This window comes from Hibiscus syriacus, unplaced genomic scaffold (genome assembly GCF_006381635.1).
Source record: "Hibiscus syriacus cultivar Baekdansim isolate YM2019G1 unplaced genomic scaffold, ASM638163v2 tig00112217_pilon, whole genome shotgun sequence".
Classification (NCBI taxonomy): Eukaryota; Viridiplantae; Streptophyta; class Magnoliopsida; order Malvales; family Malvaceae; genus Hibiscus; species Hibiscus syriacus.
Window position 1 is genome coordinate 1,412,957 of NW_024063270.1, and position 19,111 is coordinate 1,432,067.

Consider the following 19,111-nt stretch of genomic DNA (forward strand, 5'->3'; position numbering starts at 1 on the left):
ATTTCCATAGTTTCTCATTTTATCTTTTCTAAAATGAAATTGTTGAAAAGTAAGAAAACGATTTCCTTAGTTTTTTTTACTTAGTAAACTTTTTCCCACATCTGTAAGTCCTTCAGTGCATGATGTTTTCAAAAAGCCTTTGGGAGCTTTTTGATGTTTTCAAAACCTTCGGGTCATCTGTAAGCCCTTCAGTGCATGATGTTTTTCAAAAAAGCCTTTGGGAGCTTTTCGATGTTTTCAAAACCTTCGGGTCATCTGTAAGCCCTTCAGTGCATGATGTTTTTCAAAAAGCCTTCGGGAGCTTTTTGATGTTTTCAAAGCCTTCGGGTCATCTGTAAGCCCTTCAGTGCATGATGTTTTTCAAAAAGCCTTCGGGAGCTTTTTGATGTTTTCAAAGCCTTTGGGTCATCTGTAAGCCCTTCAGTGCATGATGTTTTCAAAAAAGCCTTCGGGAGCTTTTTGATGTTTTCAAAGCCTTCGGGTCATCTGTAAGCCTTTCAGTACAGGATGTTTCCAAAAAGCCTTCGGGAGCTTTTTGATGTTTTCAAAGCCTTCGGGTCGTCTGTAAGTCCTGCAGTGCATGATGTTTTCAAACATTTTCATCCTACTCAATTGAAGCCAAATGAAAAAAAATTATTGTCTTTTTCGTCTTTGCTCTATTCTTGTTAACACAAGGATGAGCAAAGAGGGGCAGCTGTAAACATCAATTTTTTCATTTTAAATTTAAATTTATTATAATTATTATTATTATTATTATTATTATTATTATTATTATTATTATTATTATTTATATATTATTTATTAAATATTACAAAGCCCAAGTACAAGAACTCAGGCCCAGTTTGCAAGCCTAAACAATGTGGCCCAGATACAGAAGCCCAACATAAACCCTAAAACCCAACTAGGGTTTCTCATCTCATGCCCCAGCCGCCTCAGCTTGCTACCGTTGGATCTGGCAAGATCCAACGGTCCAGAGATACCCAATAAGGAAACCCTAGGGTATCATAACCCTAGGGACACGTCCCAGCTGCCAGTGCCACGCCACGACACCGCCACCTCGCTGAAGAATCCAGAAGCTTTGTTGCTTCAACACCTGCCGCCCACGTCGCAAGCTCTAGGGGTGAGTCACCACATAGCTCGGTGACTCACCGAACTCCACCCTTAGGATCGGTCCGAGACAAGCGTCGGTGATGGCTATAAAGCCATCACCCAACCTGCAAAGAAGGGGAAGGACAACCAGCAAAAACAGAGAAGAAAAAAAAGAAGAAAGGAAGAACGGATAACAAAAACCCCACAACACAGCAAGGAAAGGAAGGAGGGAGACTTACCGTGGAAGCCACCGCCTTGATCGGAGTCACCACCAACCTCTAGACGTCACCAAAAACCTTCGAAAACCGAAGGTATATTCTTAGATTTGCTCCGATCGGGAGCTATTTAAAAGAAAAGACCACCGGAACCGTCATTAGGACGGTCCGATCTACGTTTTAGTGTAAAAAAAAATTATTCCGGCCACCGAAGGCGGTGGCCGGCGGCGGGGTCAACGCCGGTGAACGGCTGCCGGCTGGAGAGCTTCTCTCTGTTTTAGAGAGAAGCGAGAGAATTTGCATTCTCTCAGAGAAGAGAGAGAGAGGAAAAAAAGAAGAAATGAGAGCTGGCCCTTCGGGCCAGCCGGTTTCGGGCTTAAATAGCCCTTCCCGAACGACGTCGTTTCGGGGAGGGCTATTTGTGTAATTTTTAATTGTTAAATCCCGTCCGCAACCATCCTAACTTGTAATCTTTACATTTTAGTCACTAAATCAATTTATAATCCTTTTAATTCGGTTCTTTAATTTTAATTTTATTTATTTTAGTCCTTTCTATTAAATAATATATTTAGGATAAATACGTATTTAGTCCTTTAGTTTTAATAAATAATATTTTAATCCCGAGTATATATTTTTAATTTATTTTAATCTGATATTCGAATTTTTTATAATTTTATTTTAGTCACCAAATTAATAAATAAGGAAAATAGCATGTTTAATCCCTATAATTTTAAATAATTAATTATGAATTAGGTATTTAATTTTATTAGATTATAATTTAGTCCCTAAGTTTAATATTTTCATTTACAAGATTTATTTTTTTTTATTTTTCATACCATGTTTTAATTGTATTTTAAACATTATTACTTTTATATATTTATGTTCATATATATTTAATTATCATTACTATTACTATTATTCTTTATTAATTATGTCAATATATATAGTCTTATAAATATATATAATATTCATTTATTTATTCTATTTTCCTATTTATAAATTTAATTTTATAAATTACTTTTAAGAAAAATAATCATATTTTGATATTTATTTATTTTTAATATAAAAGAAAAGAGATGTCTTAAGGTACCTAGAAGCTCTTTTCTGATATTTTTGAATAAATAAATATCTTACTATATTAAAATAAAATGTTTTTGATATTTATTTTTAAATATCAAAGAAAAGAGCTGTCTTAAAGCACCTAGAAGCCCTTTTCTGATGTTTCTAAATAAGTAAATATCTTATTTATGTATATTAATATATTTTCTTAAAATTATTTGAAATAGTAGAATTATGAATTAAATATATCTTTGAATTTTTAAATTTCCAATAATAGAGACAACTTATAATTAAAAAGTACCAATTTTGGGCGTTGTAGGGGTGCTAATCATTCCCTAAACGTAACCGACCACGAATCCCTTTTTATTATTAAAAAGAACGAATTTTTGGTTATAAACGCATATCAGTTCATCTTTTAACTGATGTTTTCTTAAAACTCTTTTAAAATATAATTTTTAGGTATTCGACTTACCTAACCCAAAAGGCCGATGGCGACTCCCAAATTATTTTAAAACCCACTTATTCACATCACTTTTTCCCGCCAAGTTAAAAATTTCGTGTCCGGACGAAAACCGGTTACGACACAAAGCTTTATATTTCTAAATCATCAGACACTCGAAGATCAAATTGATACTGAGATGGCTATGGAAAGCAGTCTCCATGCAACATGTAATCAGTTGATATTAGAGAACGTATGGGAAAACTTCATCGGTGGAGAAGAAGCAACAACAAAATCAACGTCTAAATCCTGGGAAGAACTTCCATGCCTTGATAGAATAGAGGGTTCTTCGATGGGAGCCGATGCCTGGGAGGGTCTTCTCGATGGGATAATTCCTTCAGGTCAATTCTGTAACGATGGAAAGAGCAAAGATATAAGCACCCGAGGTGTTAAAGAGAAGGCGGCGACGAGATACTACCGGGGAGTGAGACGACGGCCGTGGGGAAAGTACGCGGCGGAGATAAGGGATTCGTCGAAGAAAGGAGCCCGGGTGTGGCTCGGAACATTTGAAACAGCCGAGGAAGCCGTCATGGCGTACGACAAAGCTGCTTTGAGGATTCGAGGCCCCAAAGCATACCTTAACTTCCCACTAGAGATGGTTCGTGGAGCTATGGGGATTGACAACACAAAAAGCACTGATCAATTGCACCATCGTTCGTCGAGTGCTGCTTATGAAGGTCTAGGAAAAAATCCGAAAAGGGAGTGTAGAGGCTGGGAGGAAAACGGTGAGATCGAAGAGCCTAAACGAAAGAGACTGGCGACTGGTGAAGAGGATGTATTTGAGTTTCAGGATTTCGGGAGTGATTATTTGGAGAGTTTGCTGTCTTCTTTTTAACACTAGTAGAATTGCATGCATAAAGTAACTCGAATCAAACGCTATCCGAATCAAAATCAATCTGAATTTAATTTGCTCAAATTTAATTTGAACAAACTTTAACACAATTTTAATATGATAATTGAGTTGAAGTGAACAAATAATTTATTTAGATTATTATCTATTTTTTAGAAATGTGATAAATAATGAAATTATATATGTTTTATTTTCTTTTTAGATTATACAAGTGGTTAACCACCTCCTTTGGTAATAGTTTAATGATTTTATGTTATCTTTCCCCTTTTAAAAGACCATATTTATATATGTTTGATATATTATATTTCTTTTAGAAAAATATATTAATTAATTATATTTAAAAAATTCATATATTCATGTTTATTTTTAGCATTACTCCATCTTCTTCTTTTTTTTCTTTTTTTTGATAATTCTGATTTTATTATCCAATGCAAAGTTAAAATACAACCAATCAACCAATCAACAACAAAATGAAAACAACTTGTATTACAGGTCCACTAAACAAACCCTAGAGCAACTTGTATTTTTATAAAATTATAATCATCATTAGTCCCAATGATCTCTTCCTTGCCCAACACTTAAACCAACAAACGCCGGCACCAAACCTACTTTACTCACCTATTTTTGTATCCTTGCACTCAAGACAAGATAACCCCCCACCCTTCAATCATTCCACTTTGAAGTTGGACGATCGGTCGGATTGCACCGCCTTGTTAAAACCCCCCTCCCCTCTCCTTCCATCCCATTGAAAGCAGCACAAAAAAATGAGCACAGCAAGGTTCATCAAGTGTGTCACCGTTGGCGACGGAGCAGTGGGAAAGACTTGCATGCTCATTTCCTATACCAGTAACACTTTTCCCACGGTAAATAACGACGGTAGATCGTTTAATATTTTCATGCATGTGATGGAGCGATAACTGATAAGCAAAGCAATGTTTTTTTTTGGGGTTAGGATTATGTTCCGACAGTTTTTGACAACTTTAGTGCCAATGTGGTGGTCGACGGCAGCACGGTGAACCTCGGGTTGTGGGACACTGCCGGTGAGTTGATGAATTCGCAGCGTTATGATGAATGGTGTGGACTGAGTTTTCTGAATTGCAGGGCAGGAAGATTACAACAGGCTAAGACCTTTGAGTTACAGGGGAGCCGATGTGTTTCTGCTGGCGTTTTCCCTGATTAGCAAGGCCAGTTATGAAAATATCCACAAGAAGGTAAATTTGCTGCCTGTGTTCTTACGCTTCTCTTAATGTTCCATTTGACACGACGACCACTGGATTCTTGGTTAACAGTGGATTCCCGAGCTAAGACATTATGCTCCTCATGTCCCAATTGTGCTTGTCGGAACCAAACTAGGTAAGATTATCTAATCAACACATTCTGTTTTTTCAAGCAAAAATTATTATCGTTGTATCCCCTCTTCATAGAATCATCGTATGCGATTCGTCCGAACTAGAATGAGTGAACTGTCAAACACCGTTACTTACAACTCCATTTCTCCCATCGACAAATATAAACCATGTTCTACAATTGATCCTACCCAAATGCAGATTTGCGAGATGAAAAGCAGCTCTTGAGTGATCATCCAGGAGCAACAGCAATAACAACATCTCAAGTATGCTTTCGAAAATCAAACATATAGAGTCGTGTCGGACACATAATCATATCTGAAACTCTAATACATGTTGGAAACTTTGGTGAGCAGGGTGAGGAACTAAAGAAAATGATAGGAGCAGTTACCTACATTGAATGCAGCTCCAAAACCCAGCAGGTACCCTATTTCCCAAAAATCCAAAACCATCTCAATATTAATTTGCTGATATCTGCAAATCTTTAAAAGGCTCAACTTTCCCATCCGTTCAGAATGTGAAGGCTGTGTTCGATACGGCAATAAAGGTAGCTTTGAGGCCACCAAAACCAAAGAAAAAGTCTCACAAGAGAAGATCATGCCTTGTCCTTTGAATTTCAATCAGCATTACACTCCAATACTCGATCGAAAACTGTCTGCAGAAACAAGTATCATCTGCTATATCATTTTACCATTGATTCTTTTTACATAATTCCATATGAATTTATATACACGAAGGACATATATATCGATTAAAAGTTTGTGATCATCTTTTTCAAGTGAACTTTAATGTTATTTGGTCTTGTTTACCTTTATAGCATCCGAATATCGCAAAACACTACAACATCTTATAAAATTTACCTATGCAATAAGTAAAATTCAACTTAATTTCCATACAGAATTTAAGTCAATATCTAATATATTTTGTTCACACAAATTTCATTAAAAGTGAATAATGCGAGATCGATATAGAAATAATACACAAATAGAGACGAAATTTACGTGATTCAGTATTATCTATTTTTACATATGAGAAAAATAATAATTCACTATATATGATATCTCATGTATCCTAAAACGTGATATATATACTAAAACCCGGTGCATATCACTCTAAAATAATTCTATCTCATAGTTTAAAGGCTAGAACATACTTATTAACTAAATAAATTTAAGGGTAAACTACGCATTTAGTACCTAAATTATTAGTTTTGATCATTTTAATATCTGAACTTTTAACTTTTTTTCAAAAACACACCTAAAATTTAATTTTTGTTTTATTTTAGTACTTCGTCGTTAAAAATTTTAGTTTTTATTTCATTTTAATACCATATTCAAAATTTAACACTAAGTTTTAAAAAAAATTAAAAGTTTGGGTATTAAAACGGATCAAAATTAATAGTTTAGGTATTAAATATGTTAAGTTTTTAACGACCGTATACTAAAAAACTGATAATTTAAGTCCTAAATGTATATTTTACCGTATGTTTAATTATTAAGTAATATTCAAACAGTAAAACTATAATAGAATTTAATTTGATTTTTAATTAGAATTTGAGTTAATATATGATAATTAATCTAATTTATTGAATAAAGCTAATCGGCTAAAAGAAAATGAAATTTTAACAACACGAATAGGTTATGGGATTAATTGTTACCAAACAAAACAAACCTTTTGGGCTCCGGAATCACGGGAAAAGTGGTAACTCACCCCAGCTGTTCTAATATTAGCCATTGCCCTCGAGCGTTTAGCTGTCTCTCTTGTTCTTCAGGGTTTCCCAAAACCCAGAATCTTCCACCCCCCCCCCCCCAAAATGCCAACTTTTACAAGTAATTTACCCTAATAACAAGCAAAAACATCCACAACAAAACAAAAGGCGTTTCTTCTTCCTTTTCTTGTTTTGTTTTGTTCTCGTGTTTCTTTTTAAATATACTTTTGTTTGTCAATTGAAGACAACATCGGAGAACACAAAAACAGGGAACAAGAACAAGAGGAGAGAGAGGCAAAAAAAGAGAGAAGACAAAATGGGACATTACAGAGCTGATGAGGAATATGATTACTTGTTTAAACTGGTGTTGATAGGGGATTCTGGTGTTGGGAAATCCAACCTTTTGACTAGATTTACAAAAAACGAGTTCACCCTTGACTCTAAGCCTACAATTGGAGTAGAGTTTGCAACTCGCAATATTCATGTCGATAATAAGGTTGTTAAAGCTCAGATTTGGGACACTGCTGGCCAAGAAAGGTATCTTTTTTTTGTTTTCAATTCATTTTTAGTGCAGATTTTAATCTGGGTTTCTTTTGTTTTTTCTTAATTTAAATATTCGGGTCATTTTCTTTGGTGTTGTATCCCTGCAAAATAGGGTTTTAATGGTGTTTTATTCTGATCTATCTTCTTCCTTTCGGTATAGATATCGTGCAATAACCAGTGCATATTACCGTGGTGCTCTTGGTGCTTTACTAGTCTACGATGTTACCCGTAATTTTACATATGAAAGCATAGAAAGGTGGCTGAAGGAACTCAGAGAACACACCGATGACAACATCGTGATTATGTTGGTCGGAAACAAGTCGGACTTGCGCCATTTGCGAGCTGTTCGGACAGAGGACGGCAAGGCTTTTGCTGAGAATGAGAACATTTATTTCATGGAAACATCTGCACTCGAGTCTCACAATGTTGAGAATGCGTTCGCCGAAGTGCTGACCCATATGTATCATCTTGCAAAGAGGAAGGCTCTTGAAGTTGGAGATAACTCGGAAGCTTTGCCGAAAGGCCAAACGATCAATGTTAGATTGAATGACGATGTGTCGGCCATGAAAAAAGCAGGATGTTGCTCGTCTTAACCGCAGGCTTTGAAAATTTTATACCTGTTGTTCATCATGTCTGTGTTTTCATTTGTCATTTTCTCACAATGTTAAGTGATAAACCCATCATAACTATTGCTTTTGATGATATGCCAAAATGAAAGATATGCTTTGAGCTTGTGAACCATCCTCTTTCTCTTTAAATACTTGTTTGATACTCATTGCATATATTCGGGTATAAAAACAAGATATAACCCTCCAAAGATTGGACATATTTCCAACGCTCGCATCCGAGCTCAAAATCCAAATAGATAGCAAACTTTGGAGGATATCAATGAAAAAATGACCTAAAAAAGAAAACAACACAAAGTCTTAAGACTCCATTTTTCATCAATATCCAGTCACACTTGTAGCTCAAAAGTACACAATCTCTGTAGCTTTTCTTCCTGAACAAAATGGCCTCCCCAGCAGAAGTTCATTCTGGATTATCACTGGTAAAACCAAAGATGTCCAGTGTTTATAAAGAAACGAGTAGACAAATTTCAGAAGAAAAAACAATTAAAGTTAGGGCCAGACAGCAGTAAAAATGATTTCCTTTTGAGCAAAACTAGCATGTTTTGCTGCACCACTCATGATTCTGCTCTTGACCAATTGTTCTACCACCCAATTTTAGGTGGTACCATGAATTATGAAATAAAGCAAAGAGGGAAAACATGAAGTGGAAGAATTAAAGCATATAGTACTAACAGAGACTGGAAACAACTTTTTCGATAGCTTAGTCATACTTGGTCAGCCGAAAGCATTGCCTGATCAAGTATGGTGAGGTGGATTTCTAGAATCTGCCGTGTTTATGCTGTGCTGTAATATGGCTGTAGCAGAAAGCATTGCCAGACTGATTATTTGTCTTTAGGGCTTTTGGTGTTTCTTTCAAGCATTATGTCGAACACTTTCCGGGCATTATAGTTCTTCTTCTTTTTTATAAAATATAGTTCTTCTTAACATTTCTTCTTTGTTATCTACTGTATTTCCAATAACCATGAATTGCAAATATGAGAATAATTGAAATAAAAATAAACTTTGTAACCAGGTTTTAACTTTTAATTCCAATTCAAATAATATATTACAAAACCCAGCATCCAACATACAAAATCACATTCAAAGCTCAAACAAACTTGAAGTAGAATCAAGACTACGAAAGGAAACCTAATTCAAGCGCTGCAGTTATCCACTCAAATACACAAAATAAACCCACATAATAAAAAAAAACAACCAAGAACTTGCCAGAAGACTGATGAAGGTCGGAAGATCACTTTGGGTGTTCATTTTTGTTAGAGTCGGAGTTGAAAGAGGGAAGGGGATTAGAACCTTTGATGACCCAACCGAGGGCAAAAAACGAAAACCCAGCAAGAATTGCAGTGCCCCAGGCGTGGGAGTACCATCTACTGTACTGCCTGATGGCATACCTCCATTGATCTCTGAGTGTTGAAGGGTCCGGGTTTGATAGGTCGGGTGGGTTCGGGTAACGGAGCTTTTGATGGCCCGAGAAATCGGAGGCCCTGTTGTTTCCGATTTCTGGGATCGATTTAGGCGGTGGGTTCCGATTGGATTCGGGTTTCGGATTTTCCGACATGATCACTACTTTAGGAAACCAAATATTTCTTTGAAACAAGAAGGGGAATCCGAAGATTGAAGACTCGCGTGAACTCAACTCAATAACCAAGATTTATATAGCACGTCCACGTTTTAAACTAACCTGTAAGTTGAACACACGTGGCAGATAAAATGCAATGATCTGTTTTTATAAGTAAAGCTTTGATCTTTGGGTATAAATTTGATACAAGTATTTTCATTTTTTTATCTTTAATTTTTAAAAAGAAAATATTTTTCTTACGTAAAAATTAATTTTTTTAACACTATAAATAATTACCACAGTTTCCATTTGTAACCAGTTAACTACCACAAGTTTTGACTCGTATTTTCTACATAATTTCTGCTCATTATATGCTTATAAGGAGAAATACCTCTCAAGTGTTCTCAAACTTCAAACCAAAACTGTTAATAACAAAAGAAAAGCACCTGGATTATTGATGCCGTCAACTTTATTACAATGAGCTATCATCTTACAAACCAAACCAAGCAATGATCACTGGATTGGCCTAGCCAATGCAAAGCAGGTATCCGGGTTAACCGACATCAACAACTCGATTATAAAAATCTCATTTGGAAGTTGGATATTAAGATGAGGTTCGATTAAACCTGCTTGACACATACAAAATATGAAAATATTAGCCCAAGCCAACTAGCAACAGGTTACATTAGGAGTAATACATGAGAAATGTAAGTCCTCACCAGGGGAAAGTTTCTTCCCACCATATAGCTCTTTTGTTAAGGGGTTAACAGCCCAATGATTGACACCTACACGACTTGTCGGTTGAAACCCAACAATTTTCCCATCTGTTGATAAAACCACCTAGATGCCAACCAAAGGGACACAAACAAGCATATTAGAATACAGGATGTCATGCCATGGCAAGCTCGATCAGTTTTAATTGAGATCCGAAACCTGGATTGCAACCATTTTTCAGTTATAGTTGCCAGCAAAGGCAGTTTTTTCCATACAAGATAAAGTGTCGGTGACTAATACCGACTTAAGCTTGATCGCACTTTCTCATTTCTCCCTCTTTTTTTCCTGATACCTAGTATATAGCTAGAAAGAAGACGGAAAATAAAAGGAAAATTTTAAACCAAGGAGTTCACCTGATAGCTAGCAATATCCTGGACTGATGATTTTATATCATCATCCATTTTCTCCACATCAGCAGAATTAGTTGAAGCTTCACTATTAGAATTTACTTGATGAGGTGCTTTCAAGTAGTTTGGAATTTCACCTATCCAGGCACCAAGGTTGGTTTCTGTTGCTATGTCATCAGGCCAGCCAAAAGCATCCTTGATCTTTTGGATTACCAATATACAGAATGTCCCCGACTATCCATATGAAGTCAATATATCAGTTTTTACATCGAATGCAACTTATGTTAATAATAATAATAATAATAGAATATAACAGAAAAGATCAAAGAGAACTGAATTTAACATTTTAGAGAGTCAGAAATAGGATTGAAGTACATGTCCTTCCTCAAAGAGCAAGGTAGATCATGGATGGGATGTGTTTTAAATCTTGGGAAACTGAAAATTTTGGAAAATAAGACATGCTTCTTGCCAAATGAGCTTGGTTAGGCATTGCTTTAAGAAAATTGCAAATTAATCAGCAAGCAAAACTAGAAACAAGATGAGCCCTGATGACTGTCTTGAAACTCTATCCTTTTTGGTAGTTACTTTTCTAGGCATAGACATAATTCATGGCCTTCCTCAGAGTTTCTCTTCTCCGATGACTTGGTTGTTTAGCTATTAATAGTGTTCCCTCTTGTTGCTAATCTTGCTTCAATAAGATTCCTCTTCAGTCAAAAAATAAAAAAGGGGCCCTAAAAATTTCATTCCTAAATCACATGAATCTTTTGTCAGTGAAGAAAACCTGTATAAGGTCACAAAGACTCTAATAACATAGCCAATTTATAGGGCAGCTTGTTTGCCTATTCTAATCTTAGTATTAAGTTGCCGAGCATGGATACAATAACAATTACATTTACATATACAACTGGCAATGAATTATTAGGATGCTACACACATAGTAACCAGTGTATTCGCACCTTTTCTGTGTCTATAGATTGAATTGTTGTATGCTCGGTAATTGATGACGATGGGGACCTAGATCCTCCAGGGTACTTACGTCCTTTTCCTAGCTGAGGAAAACTATATTGACTGAGAGTACTGATGGTAATGAGAAAAATTCCACTTGCAACGGTGGCAGCTACTCCTTTCAAGAAAGATGAGCTCCTCTGTAAGAAATAGATATAATAAGACAAGGCCAAAAAACTCATGAAGAAAAATCCCACAAAATAAGTGAAGGAACTCAAAATTTTCACAAAAGTAAAATATAGAGTATAGTTCATGAAATACTAACAAAGTAACAATTAATATTGAATATTTCCCAAGAGAATGTTTCAAACGTCCTTGATAAGTCTGGCCAGTACCGGGTTTATTAACACTTCTCCAAGCATTACCAATAATTTTACACATACTTCCACAATAAAAAGCTGTGAAACTTGTTTAATATTGAATATTTTCAAGAGATTGTTTCAAACGTCCTTGATAAGTCTGGCCAGTACTGGGTTTATTAACACTTCTCCAAGCATTACCAATAATTTTACACATACTTCCACAATAAAAAGCTTTGAAACTTGTTTAATATTTACTTAGCTGATTTATTAAATTGTAAATGATTTCCAATCATCTCCCATCTCAAAATTTCTAAACACCAAATACTGGGAGCTCTGCCTATGGGAAAACTTAAGCTTAATAAAACCAAACAACAATAAGGCTTCAGGCTTTAGCATTTCAATACCTTTGCTTTGGACAAGCTGTTGTAATTGGCAATCATACCAGATCGGAGTTGTTTCATGGGCAGCGTATAGACATCTTCATAGTACATATCTAATATATCAGCCAGTCCAACCTAAAAACATTTGTAAGCTACCATCAAAAGGATAAGGTGAATATGCCATGAAATAACGCATGCTATAAAACTAAATAAAACATTAAAGCTACACCTTAATTATAAAAAAGCACTATAGATGACATGCAAATCAAAAGAAAGAACACCAAAGGAAGGAATAAAGTACCATTTGGGAGTGTGTCAAAAGAACTTGCCACTTATTCTCGTCAGATTCTCTCCATCCTTCAAATTTTACACCCTTAAGTGCACTTGCATCTATTTCAAGCCGATATGCAGGTATAAACTCACTTGTCCAAGCACTAAACTCAGGACCACCAATCTTTTCCAACTTAGACTGCAAAGGTTGAGACCACCAATAGTTTTTCCGCCTCAAATCCATACCTTTGAAACTCTCTTTACTCGAATTAAAACTGTCAAGAAGACTCTTTGCATTTTGAACTATCTCATCTTCAAACACTTTATATATAACAACCGAGGAATCTTTTGATACGACCCTTTTCAACTTCCGAAACCAGCCAAAGAAGTTAGAGGGAGTTTTTCCCAATAAATGTTCCAGGAACTGTTTTTCAGTGCTCTGTAAAGCCAAGATGCAAACAACTTCACCAAGCACAGAGATAACCCTTTCTTCTGAAAACCGGAGAGTGAACGATGTCGAAACCTGCTAATAGTAAATGCATAACAAGAGAACTGAACCTATCAGTATCAAGTGGAACCTGCAGAAAAGACATTAATTATGGGATTACGTGAAAAAATCCGACATACAGATAACCCAAATAACACAATCCACAAATAAGAAATACTGAAGCGTATCTAACCTCTCTTGGATTCTCAAGGTCTTCCATATCTCTTTCAGTTCCAGGTGGAAGAAAGACAAATTCGAAACTAAAAAGCTTTTGCATAACTACTTGCTTAAAAGTCATTGCCAGTATGTTTTCCGATGATGTCCCAGCTAAAATATCTTCAGAGAATGATTTTTTCAGCTTTTGAGCCTTCTCTTTAACTTTCCTAGCCGGTAAAAACTGTTCTCAAAGAAAAAACATAAATAAAGATACATATTTAATAATTACTTTCTTAGTTTTCATAAACGACGGGAATGAACTTACCAATCGCGTTGAAACAGTGGCGCTTTTAGAGGTGGGACCTGCGTAAACAGTTTCAATAACCATAGCAGGGACACCGGACTCGACGTGCTCGGTAGCGGCTCGGCCTCCATCGGCGGCTGCAGCCGTCAAAGCCTGGTCGAAGCTGACGGCTCCGACAAGAGTGAGGCGAGCGAGGTCGTTTTCGTAGGTTCGAACACAAGGAAGCGTGGTTCCATTGGATTCAGCTATGAATTTTAGGGCTTCCTGTTCGGTGGACAGAGGCGGCCTCGGAGAAGAACGGGAGAGAATAAGGAAGGGAATCTTGGGGTCACGAAAGGGCAGTTTGGGTAACAAAGTGAACTTTGTAAGGGAACGATTAGGGAATTGGATGGAAAATGGAGGGGACAGTGAGTGAGTGAACGCCATTAATGGGAGCAGAGGGCTTTAGGGATTTTAGTAGGGTTTTCTTATTTATTTTTGAACGTTGAAGGGAAGGCGCATGTTAGCAATATGGACACGTGGCCTCCACAAAACGATGCCGTTCCTACAGCCTTGCGTCTTCTCTATAAATTGAAAAGAATAACCTAAGAATGGCTCGTCCTCTTTCTCTTACCTCTACTTCGTAAAAGCATCGGAAATTAGGGTTTCCGATCCTCACAATTATCGGGATAGCCGTCTGGTAAGTTTCGATTATTCTATTGTTTTCCTTTTCGATGAACTTCTATTTTTATTCGTTAATTTTTTTTTTGATTACATAAATCTGGTTGATATGTTCGTCGGTCGGGATTTGTTAGCTTAGCCTTTGAAATTTTCTTAATTTTTATGTTGTTTGTCCTCAAGAAGAAAGGAAAATCGAAGACATAATTAAATTATTTGTGAGAAATTTGAGAATGAAAAATGATTTATGTTTTACCGCTTAATCTAGTATTTATCCTGAAAAGAAAAGAAGACATTCCTGAAGTAATTAATTAGGGTTTAAAGTGAAGAATCTGATTTTGGTGAGAAATTATTTTTTTGCTGTTGTAATTTCAGAACTTTTTGGCTCATTTTATTTGTAAATTGAAGTGCTGAAGGAATTGAAGCATGGGAAAGAGGAAATCAAGAGCGAAGCCTGCGCCTAAGAAGCGAATGGATAAGCTTGACACCGTTTTCAGCTGCCCCTTTTGTAACCATGGAACAAGTGTTGAGTGCCGCATGTGAGTATAAGCTTCTTTTATTTGTTTTATGAGAAAATTCATCCTTATTTTGATCTAATTTTCAGACAGTGCGAAGTATTATGTGAAAAATGGCCTTGTTGTATCATAAGAATTTGTATAGGGTTTGTGATCTTCGGTACTAAGTATCGGTGTTTATCTGTTCCAGTGACATGAAGAACTTGATTGGTGAAGCCTCTTGCAGGATATGCCAGGAAAGTTTCAGCACTGTTATAACAGGTACTTGCGGTGCTGTTAATTTTGTGCTGGTAAAAAAAACTTAAACTTTTTGTAGTTGTGATGGGAACCAAGTTGGGAGCCTTTTGTTAACACATCCATGTTTCCTTTTGTTTCTGTATTTGCAGCTTTGACTGAACCGATAGACATGTAAGTGCCTATCAATGCGGTGTTTACTGTTTTACTCATTATATCATTGCGTGATGTCTCTTGTATGTTTATTCTTCTTTGGACTTTTCAGATACAGTGAATGGATCGATGAATGTGAGCGGGTTAACAACCTTGAAGAAGAAGAAGAAGAAGAGGATGTGGATCAGGATGAAGGTTATGTGCCCAGAAAACGGGTTTCAACAGCTGAATGGGATGATTAGTGGTAGTCATGAACCCTATAGAACTTTCTAAGTCTGTAAATTATGTTAGTTTGCTGTGGGGAATAGTTGGTGTGCATGTATGCATATCTAACATCATCTTATGAATTATGACATGAATTGCCTAAGTGATCTATTGCACGCCATGCATATCTAATTTGTGTTGTACAATCCATTGATAATGACTGAAGAAATTTATTTGCATTGCAAGCCCTATTATAAGTTAGATGAGCTCCAGGATTGTCTAAAATGGAAAGTAATGGTCGTCCCTATGAAGCTGCTTGCTTTGAAGTGCAAATGAGTTGTAAAAACCAAAAATAAGAGCTTGAGTTGGTTTTCTGATACTGATGAACTGCAAATGGAGGATGAGTCTTAAATATGGTTATTATAAGATAAAAAAGGATAAAAATTTATTGTAATTGGAAATTTTATTAATAGCCGTTTTGAATAAATTGAGAAATGTTTTTGAATAATGTTTTAGAGTGAAACTGAAAATATTTATAACAATTCAAGTAAGTTGTGTAATTATTCTACTTAGAATATAAAAATTATCATTAAGATATTCTCGGTTATAATTGAAATTTTTACCAATTCTATAATTTTTTAGAATATGTCGCAACCGTCTTTAGGTTGGACCCCGGAATTGGGTTTCGACTTAAAAATGTGGATTGGAGTCGCTACCGATCATTTATTTAAGAATAAATAGGTTGATCGGATACCTTATTTCTTACCTGATCTGCGTCTTTCCAAAGATGTGTCGGGTTCGGGACTCTGTTACAGTCAAGGAAAGATTAGCACCCTTGAACTGCCCTTTCGGTACTACGTAATTTCCAGTTGTCTTTGATTAAGAAAATTATAAGTTTAAATTAAAAGATAAAATAATGATCCAAAATTACTTACCTTTGACGGATTTACAAATATACCCTTTAAAAGTTAAAATATGGGTTAGAAGAGATGAATAAATGATAAATAAAGTAAAACAAATAAAATAAGGAGATTAAGAAAGAAATAAAGTAAATATAAAATGAATAGAATATATAAAATAAAAAAATATAATAACACTAATATATACATAGTAAACAACTAAATAAAAATAAAATGATAATACAAATATATAAATAAAATAAATAAAAGAATATAAAACATAAAATATAGGATAAAGATAAAAAGAAAATAGATAAATAAATGAGTAAAATATATAAAAAAGTAAAAACATATATATATATAAGTAAAATAATAATAATAAAAAAATCAAAAGTAATATACGTATTTATACATGTAAAATAGGAAATATATAAATATATATATATATAATAACACTAAAAAAACATATATATATATATATATATATATATAATAAAATTAATAGAAAGTAACATGCATATATAATAAGAATAATAAAGTAGGAAAAAAAATAATTTAGGGGTGAATTAAATATTTAAAAAAAATGAACACGCCTCGGGGGTATATCTAAGTTCGAAACTTCGAAACCCCACCCATTTTTGGCTATATGCGCAACCCACGTTTTGGGTTATTCGAACCAAATCTCAAGAAAAATAACGTGCACATGCGAGAAATGAACGAACCAATGTAAAAAAGATGCTACATTTTATTTCCTTTTCGAATCGTTTACAATAGCTTTGCCTTTGCATTTTCCGTGCTTTCCTCTGTGTTTTGTGTGTAAATCGTGTGTTACAATAGTGAGTTACAATGACTATTTATAGTGCTTGTGGATCCTATCTTTAAGAGTTTAAATCATAGTAGAACTCTATCCTATTTTAGGAGTTTGAATCCAAACAAAATTATATCCTATTTTTAGGAGTTTGAATCCTAGTATGACGAAAAGGTGTGTTGACAGAATAGACATGTAACATTGAGGTTAACATTAGGGGTCATTGAATTATTACCAATTGTATAATTTTTTAAGTTAACATTGGGGGTTGAAACTCGACTCGAAAAATCAATTTTTTTTCAATTTCAAGTTATTCAAGTCAACTCGAATTATAAATTCAATTTTTGAATTCGAGTTGAAATTTGGAAATTTTGAGTTACTTGAAAATTTGAAAAATTGACTGTATTTTGATAGTTTTACAATTTAGTCTCTAATTTCATTATTCATTCAATTCTTCCCTCATTTTAAGTCTATTTATAACCAAATTTGAATCGCATGCTCCTAAACCATAGCAGAATATATATGTATTTTCAATTCCTCTTTTCGACAACAAGTTTTTTATTTTTCAATTTAGTCCCTCAATTTTCATAATTTTCTTATTTCTTCAATTTATCCTTTATTTTAAGTCTACTTTTTACCAAATTTGAATCATATGTTCATATACCATCATAGAATACTTATGTAACTTCAATTCCTTTTTAGTAAAAATGTACTCTCTTTTTTAATTAAACCATTAACATTGTATTTCTATCAATTTGGTCTTTTGACTGCAATTGTTTGCAAATTCTTTTCTTCCTATCAATTCATTAACTCTTTTATATTTCCATCAATATTTTAACTTAAAATAAAGATAGTATAATATTGTGAATATATTTTATAATTTTAGATTGTATTTGATATATCAAATAATGTTATAATGTGAAAATAATATAAAATATATATCTTATATGGTTAGAGAAAGTCAAAAAATTGGAAACAAACCTTAATACTATAATAAGAATAATAAAATTAACATAGAAACTCAAATAAATCAAGTCAAATAACTCGAATCAAATTTCTTAAACTCAACTCGACTAAAAAAATTAAAGTTAAGTTCGAGTCGTAAAATATGACTCGTCAACTCGAATAACTTGAAATTTTTTAACTCGGATCAACTCAACTCGATCGAATGCTCACCCCTAGTTATTATAATACTATCTAAAGTTAAAATCTACCTTAAATAAATTACATCTTCTGGAAAATGTTTTATGGTGTTTGGAAGATGTTATGTAAACCATTTTTCACTAGTTGATAAATTTTTTAGAAATTATTTATTGCAAATATAAAATATAATAAATAATATTATTTATTATAAAAACTTAATATTATTATTTTAAAAATATTAAAATAATTTATTTAATACTATTTATGCCAATATTATTATTAAAATATTATTTCTATAATTTTATAAATAAAAATATTAACTCTAGTATATTCTATTAAAATAAAAATATGATAAATTATATTGAATATCTATAAAAACAAAAATATTATATTGTATTTTAAAATTATTAATAAATATATTTTAAGGAATTTATATAATATTATTAGACTATTATATTAATATTAAATACATAAATAAAAGTATTCATTATTAATAATTCAATAATATTATTTTTAAGAAATTAAAAAATACTATAACTTTTATTAATAATTTATTATATATTATTAAAATAATAATATAATAGTATCATAAATTATATAATATAATTGAGTATATTATTGTAATAATATTATTATTATATTATATTATTAAAAATAATAAATATATTTTAAATATGCTAATAATTAATATTTTTTATTAAAATGATACTAAAATAGCATATTAATATTAAATTTATAAAATAATATTATTTTGAGTATTTATGATTCTGGTCGCAGAGGATCCGAGGTAAAGGAAAAAGGCAATCAGACACAGATAGTAGTTACGAGAGCTGGTAGATCAACTCAATCGCAGCGACAATTCCCATTATGTCAGCAATGTGAAAAATATCATTATGGCATATGTAAAGCAGGATTAGGAGCTTGTTTCTGCTGTGGAGACACCGATCATTTTGTGAGAGACTGTCTGATGGAAAGAGAAA

The 19,111-nt window shown here is 33.8% G+C and overlaps 6 protein-coding genes across 10 annotated transcripts; 4 read left to right on the forward strand and 2 right to left on the reverse strand.

Annotated features, from left to right (window-relative positions):
• Positions 1 to 3,001: 3,001 nt before the first annotated feature.
• On the forward strand, positions 3,002 to 3,697 carry LOC120175943 (ethylene-responsive transcription factor ERF091-like). The gene has a single exon (XM_039182484.1). The coding sequence runs from the start codon at positions 3,002 to 3,004 to the stop codon at positions 3,695 to 3,697; it is 696 nt and encodes a 231-aa protein (XP_039038415.1).
• Positions 3,698 to 4,427: 730 nt separating this feature from the next.
• LOC120175945 (rac-like GTP-binding protein RAC9) lies at positions 4,428 to 5,756 on the forward strand. The gene is made up of 7 exons (XM_039182486.1): positions 4,428 to 4,575; positions 4,665 to 4,752; positions 4,814 to 4,923; positions 5,002 to 5,065; positions 5,260 to 5,324; positions 5,415 to 5,480; positions 5,573 to 5,756. The coding sequence occupies exons 1-7, from the start codon at positions 4,477 to 4,479 to the stop codon at positions 5,669 to 5,671; spliced, it is 591 nt and encodes a 196-aa protein (XP_039038417.1). The 5' UTR covers positions 4,428 to 4,476; the 3' UTR covers positions 5,672 to 5,756.
• Positions 5,757 to 6,929: 1,173 nt separating this feature from the next.
• On the forward strand, positions 6,930 to 7,924 carry LOC120175944 (ras-related protein RABA1f-like). Its single transcript, XM_039182485.1, has 2 exons — positions 6,930 to 7,303; positions 7,470 to 7,924. Exons 1-2 carry the CDS (start codon positions 7,083 to 7,085, stop codon positions 7,900 to 7,902), a joined length of 654 nt encoding a protein of 217 aa, XP_039038416.1. The 5' UTR covers positions 6,930 to 7,082; the 3' UTR covers positions 7,903 to 7,924.
• Positions 7,925 to 9,169: 1,245 nt separating this feature from the next.
• Positions 9,170 to 9,493, reverse strand: LOC120175885. The gene has a single exon (XM_039182432.1). It carries the CDS (start codon positions 9,491 to 9,493, stop codon positions 9,170 to 9,172), a length of 324 nt encoding a protein of 107 aa, XP_039038363.1.
• Positions 9,494 to 9,812: 319 nt separating this feature from the next.
• On the reverse strand, positions 9,813 to 13,979 carry LOC120175941. Of its 2 annotated transcripts, none has more exons than XM_039182483.1 (8): positions 13,540 to 13,979; positions 13,252 to 13,455; positions 12,603 to 13,094; positions 12,326 to 12,436; positions 11,571 to 11,759; positions 10,621 to 10,848; positions 10,213 to 10,333; positions 9,813 to 10,119 (listed from the first exon to the last, which is right to left on the reverse strand). In XM_039182483.1, exons 1-8 carry the CDS (start codon positions 13,942 to 13,944, stop codon positions 10,007 to 10,009), a joined length of 1,863 nt encoding a protein of 620 aa, XP_039038414.1. In that variant the 5' UTR covers positions 13,945 to 13,979; the 3' UTR covers positions 9,813 to 10,006. The 2 variants fall into 2 exon arrangements, with proteins under 2 accessions (XP_039038414.1, XP_039038413.1); XM_039182482.1 differs by having other exon boundaries at positions 9,813 to 10,122.
• Positions 13,980 to 14,112: 133 nt separating this feature from the next.
• LOC120175946 (transcription elongation factor 1 homolog) lies at positions 14,113 to 15,473 on the forward strand. 4 transcript variants are annotated; one of them, XM_039182490.1, is made up of 5 exons: positions 14,113 to 14,197; positions 14,584 to 14,714; positions 14,881 to 14,951; positions 15,077 to 15,098; positions 15,190 to 15,473. In XM_039182490.1, exons 2-5 carry the CDS (start codon positions 14,602 to 14,604, stop codon positions 15,317 to 15,319), a joined length of 336 nt encoding a protein of 111 aa, XP_039038421.1. In that variant the 5' UTR covers positions 14,113 to 14,197; positions 14,584 to 14,601; the 3' UTR covers positions 15,320 to 15,473. The 4 variants fall into 4 exon arrangements, with proteins under 4 accessions (XP_039038421.1, XP_039038418.1, XP_039038420.1 ...); XM_039182487.1 differs by lacking the exon at positions 15,077 to 15,098; XM_039182489.1 differs by lacking the exon at positions 15,077 to 15,098 and having other exon boundaries at positions 14,125 to 14,197; positions 14,592 to 14,714.
• Positions 15,474 to 19,111: the final 3,638 nt, after the last annotated feature.

Coding starts and splice junctions, on each gene's coding strand:
- LOC120175943 (XM_039182484.1), top strand. CDS start 3,002: ATGGCTATGGAAAGCAGTCTCCATGCAACATGTAATCAGTTGATATTA.
- LOC120175945 (XM_039182486.1), top strand. CDS start 4,477: ATGAGCACAGCAAGGTTCATCAAGTGTGTCACCGTTGGCGACGGAGCA. Junction 4,576..4,664: donor CCAGTAACACTTTTCCCACG/GTAAATAACGAC, acceptor TTTTGGGGTTAG/GATTATGTTCCGACAGTTTT. Junction 4,753..4,813: donor CGGGTTGTGGGACACTGCCG/GTGAGTTGATGA, acceptor TCTGAATTGCAG/GGCAGGAAGATTACAACAGG.
- LOC120175944 (XM_039182485.1), top strand. CDS start 7,083: ATGGGACATTACAGAGCTGATGAGGAATATGATTACTTGTTTAAACTG. Junction 7,304..7,469: donor GACACTGCTGGCCAAGAAAG/GTATCTTTTTTT, acceptor CTTTCGGTATAG/ATATCGTGCAATAACCAGTG.
- LOC120175885 (XM_039182432.1), bottom strand. CDS start 9,493: ATGTCGGAAAATCCGAAACCCGAATCCAATCGGAACCCACCGCCTAAA.
- LOC120175941 (XM_039182482.1), bottom strand. CDS start 13,944: ATGGCGTTCACTCACTCACTGTCCCCTCCATTTTCCATCCAATTCCCT. Junction 10,849..11,570: donor AATCTATAGACACAGAAAAG/GTGCGAATACAC, acceptor TCATATGGATAG/TCGGGGACATTCTGTATATT. Junction 10,123..10,212: donor TGGGAAGAAACTTTCCCCTG/GTGAGGACTTAC, acceptor GTATGTGTCAAG/CAGGTTTAATCGAACCTCAT.
- LOC120175946 (XM_039182487.1), top strand. CDS start 14,602: ATGGGAAAGAGGAAATCAAGAGCGAAGCCTGCGCCTAAGAAGCGAATG. Junction 14,715..14,880: donor ACAAGTGTTGAGTGCCGCAT/GTGAGTATAAGC, acceptor TATCTGTTCCAG/TGACATGAAGAACTTGATTG. Junction 14,952..15,189: donor TTTCAGCACTGTTATAACAG/GTACTTGCGGTG, acceptor TGGACTTTTCAG/ATACAGTGAATGGATCGATG.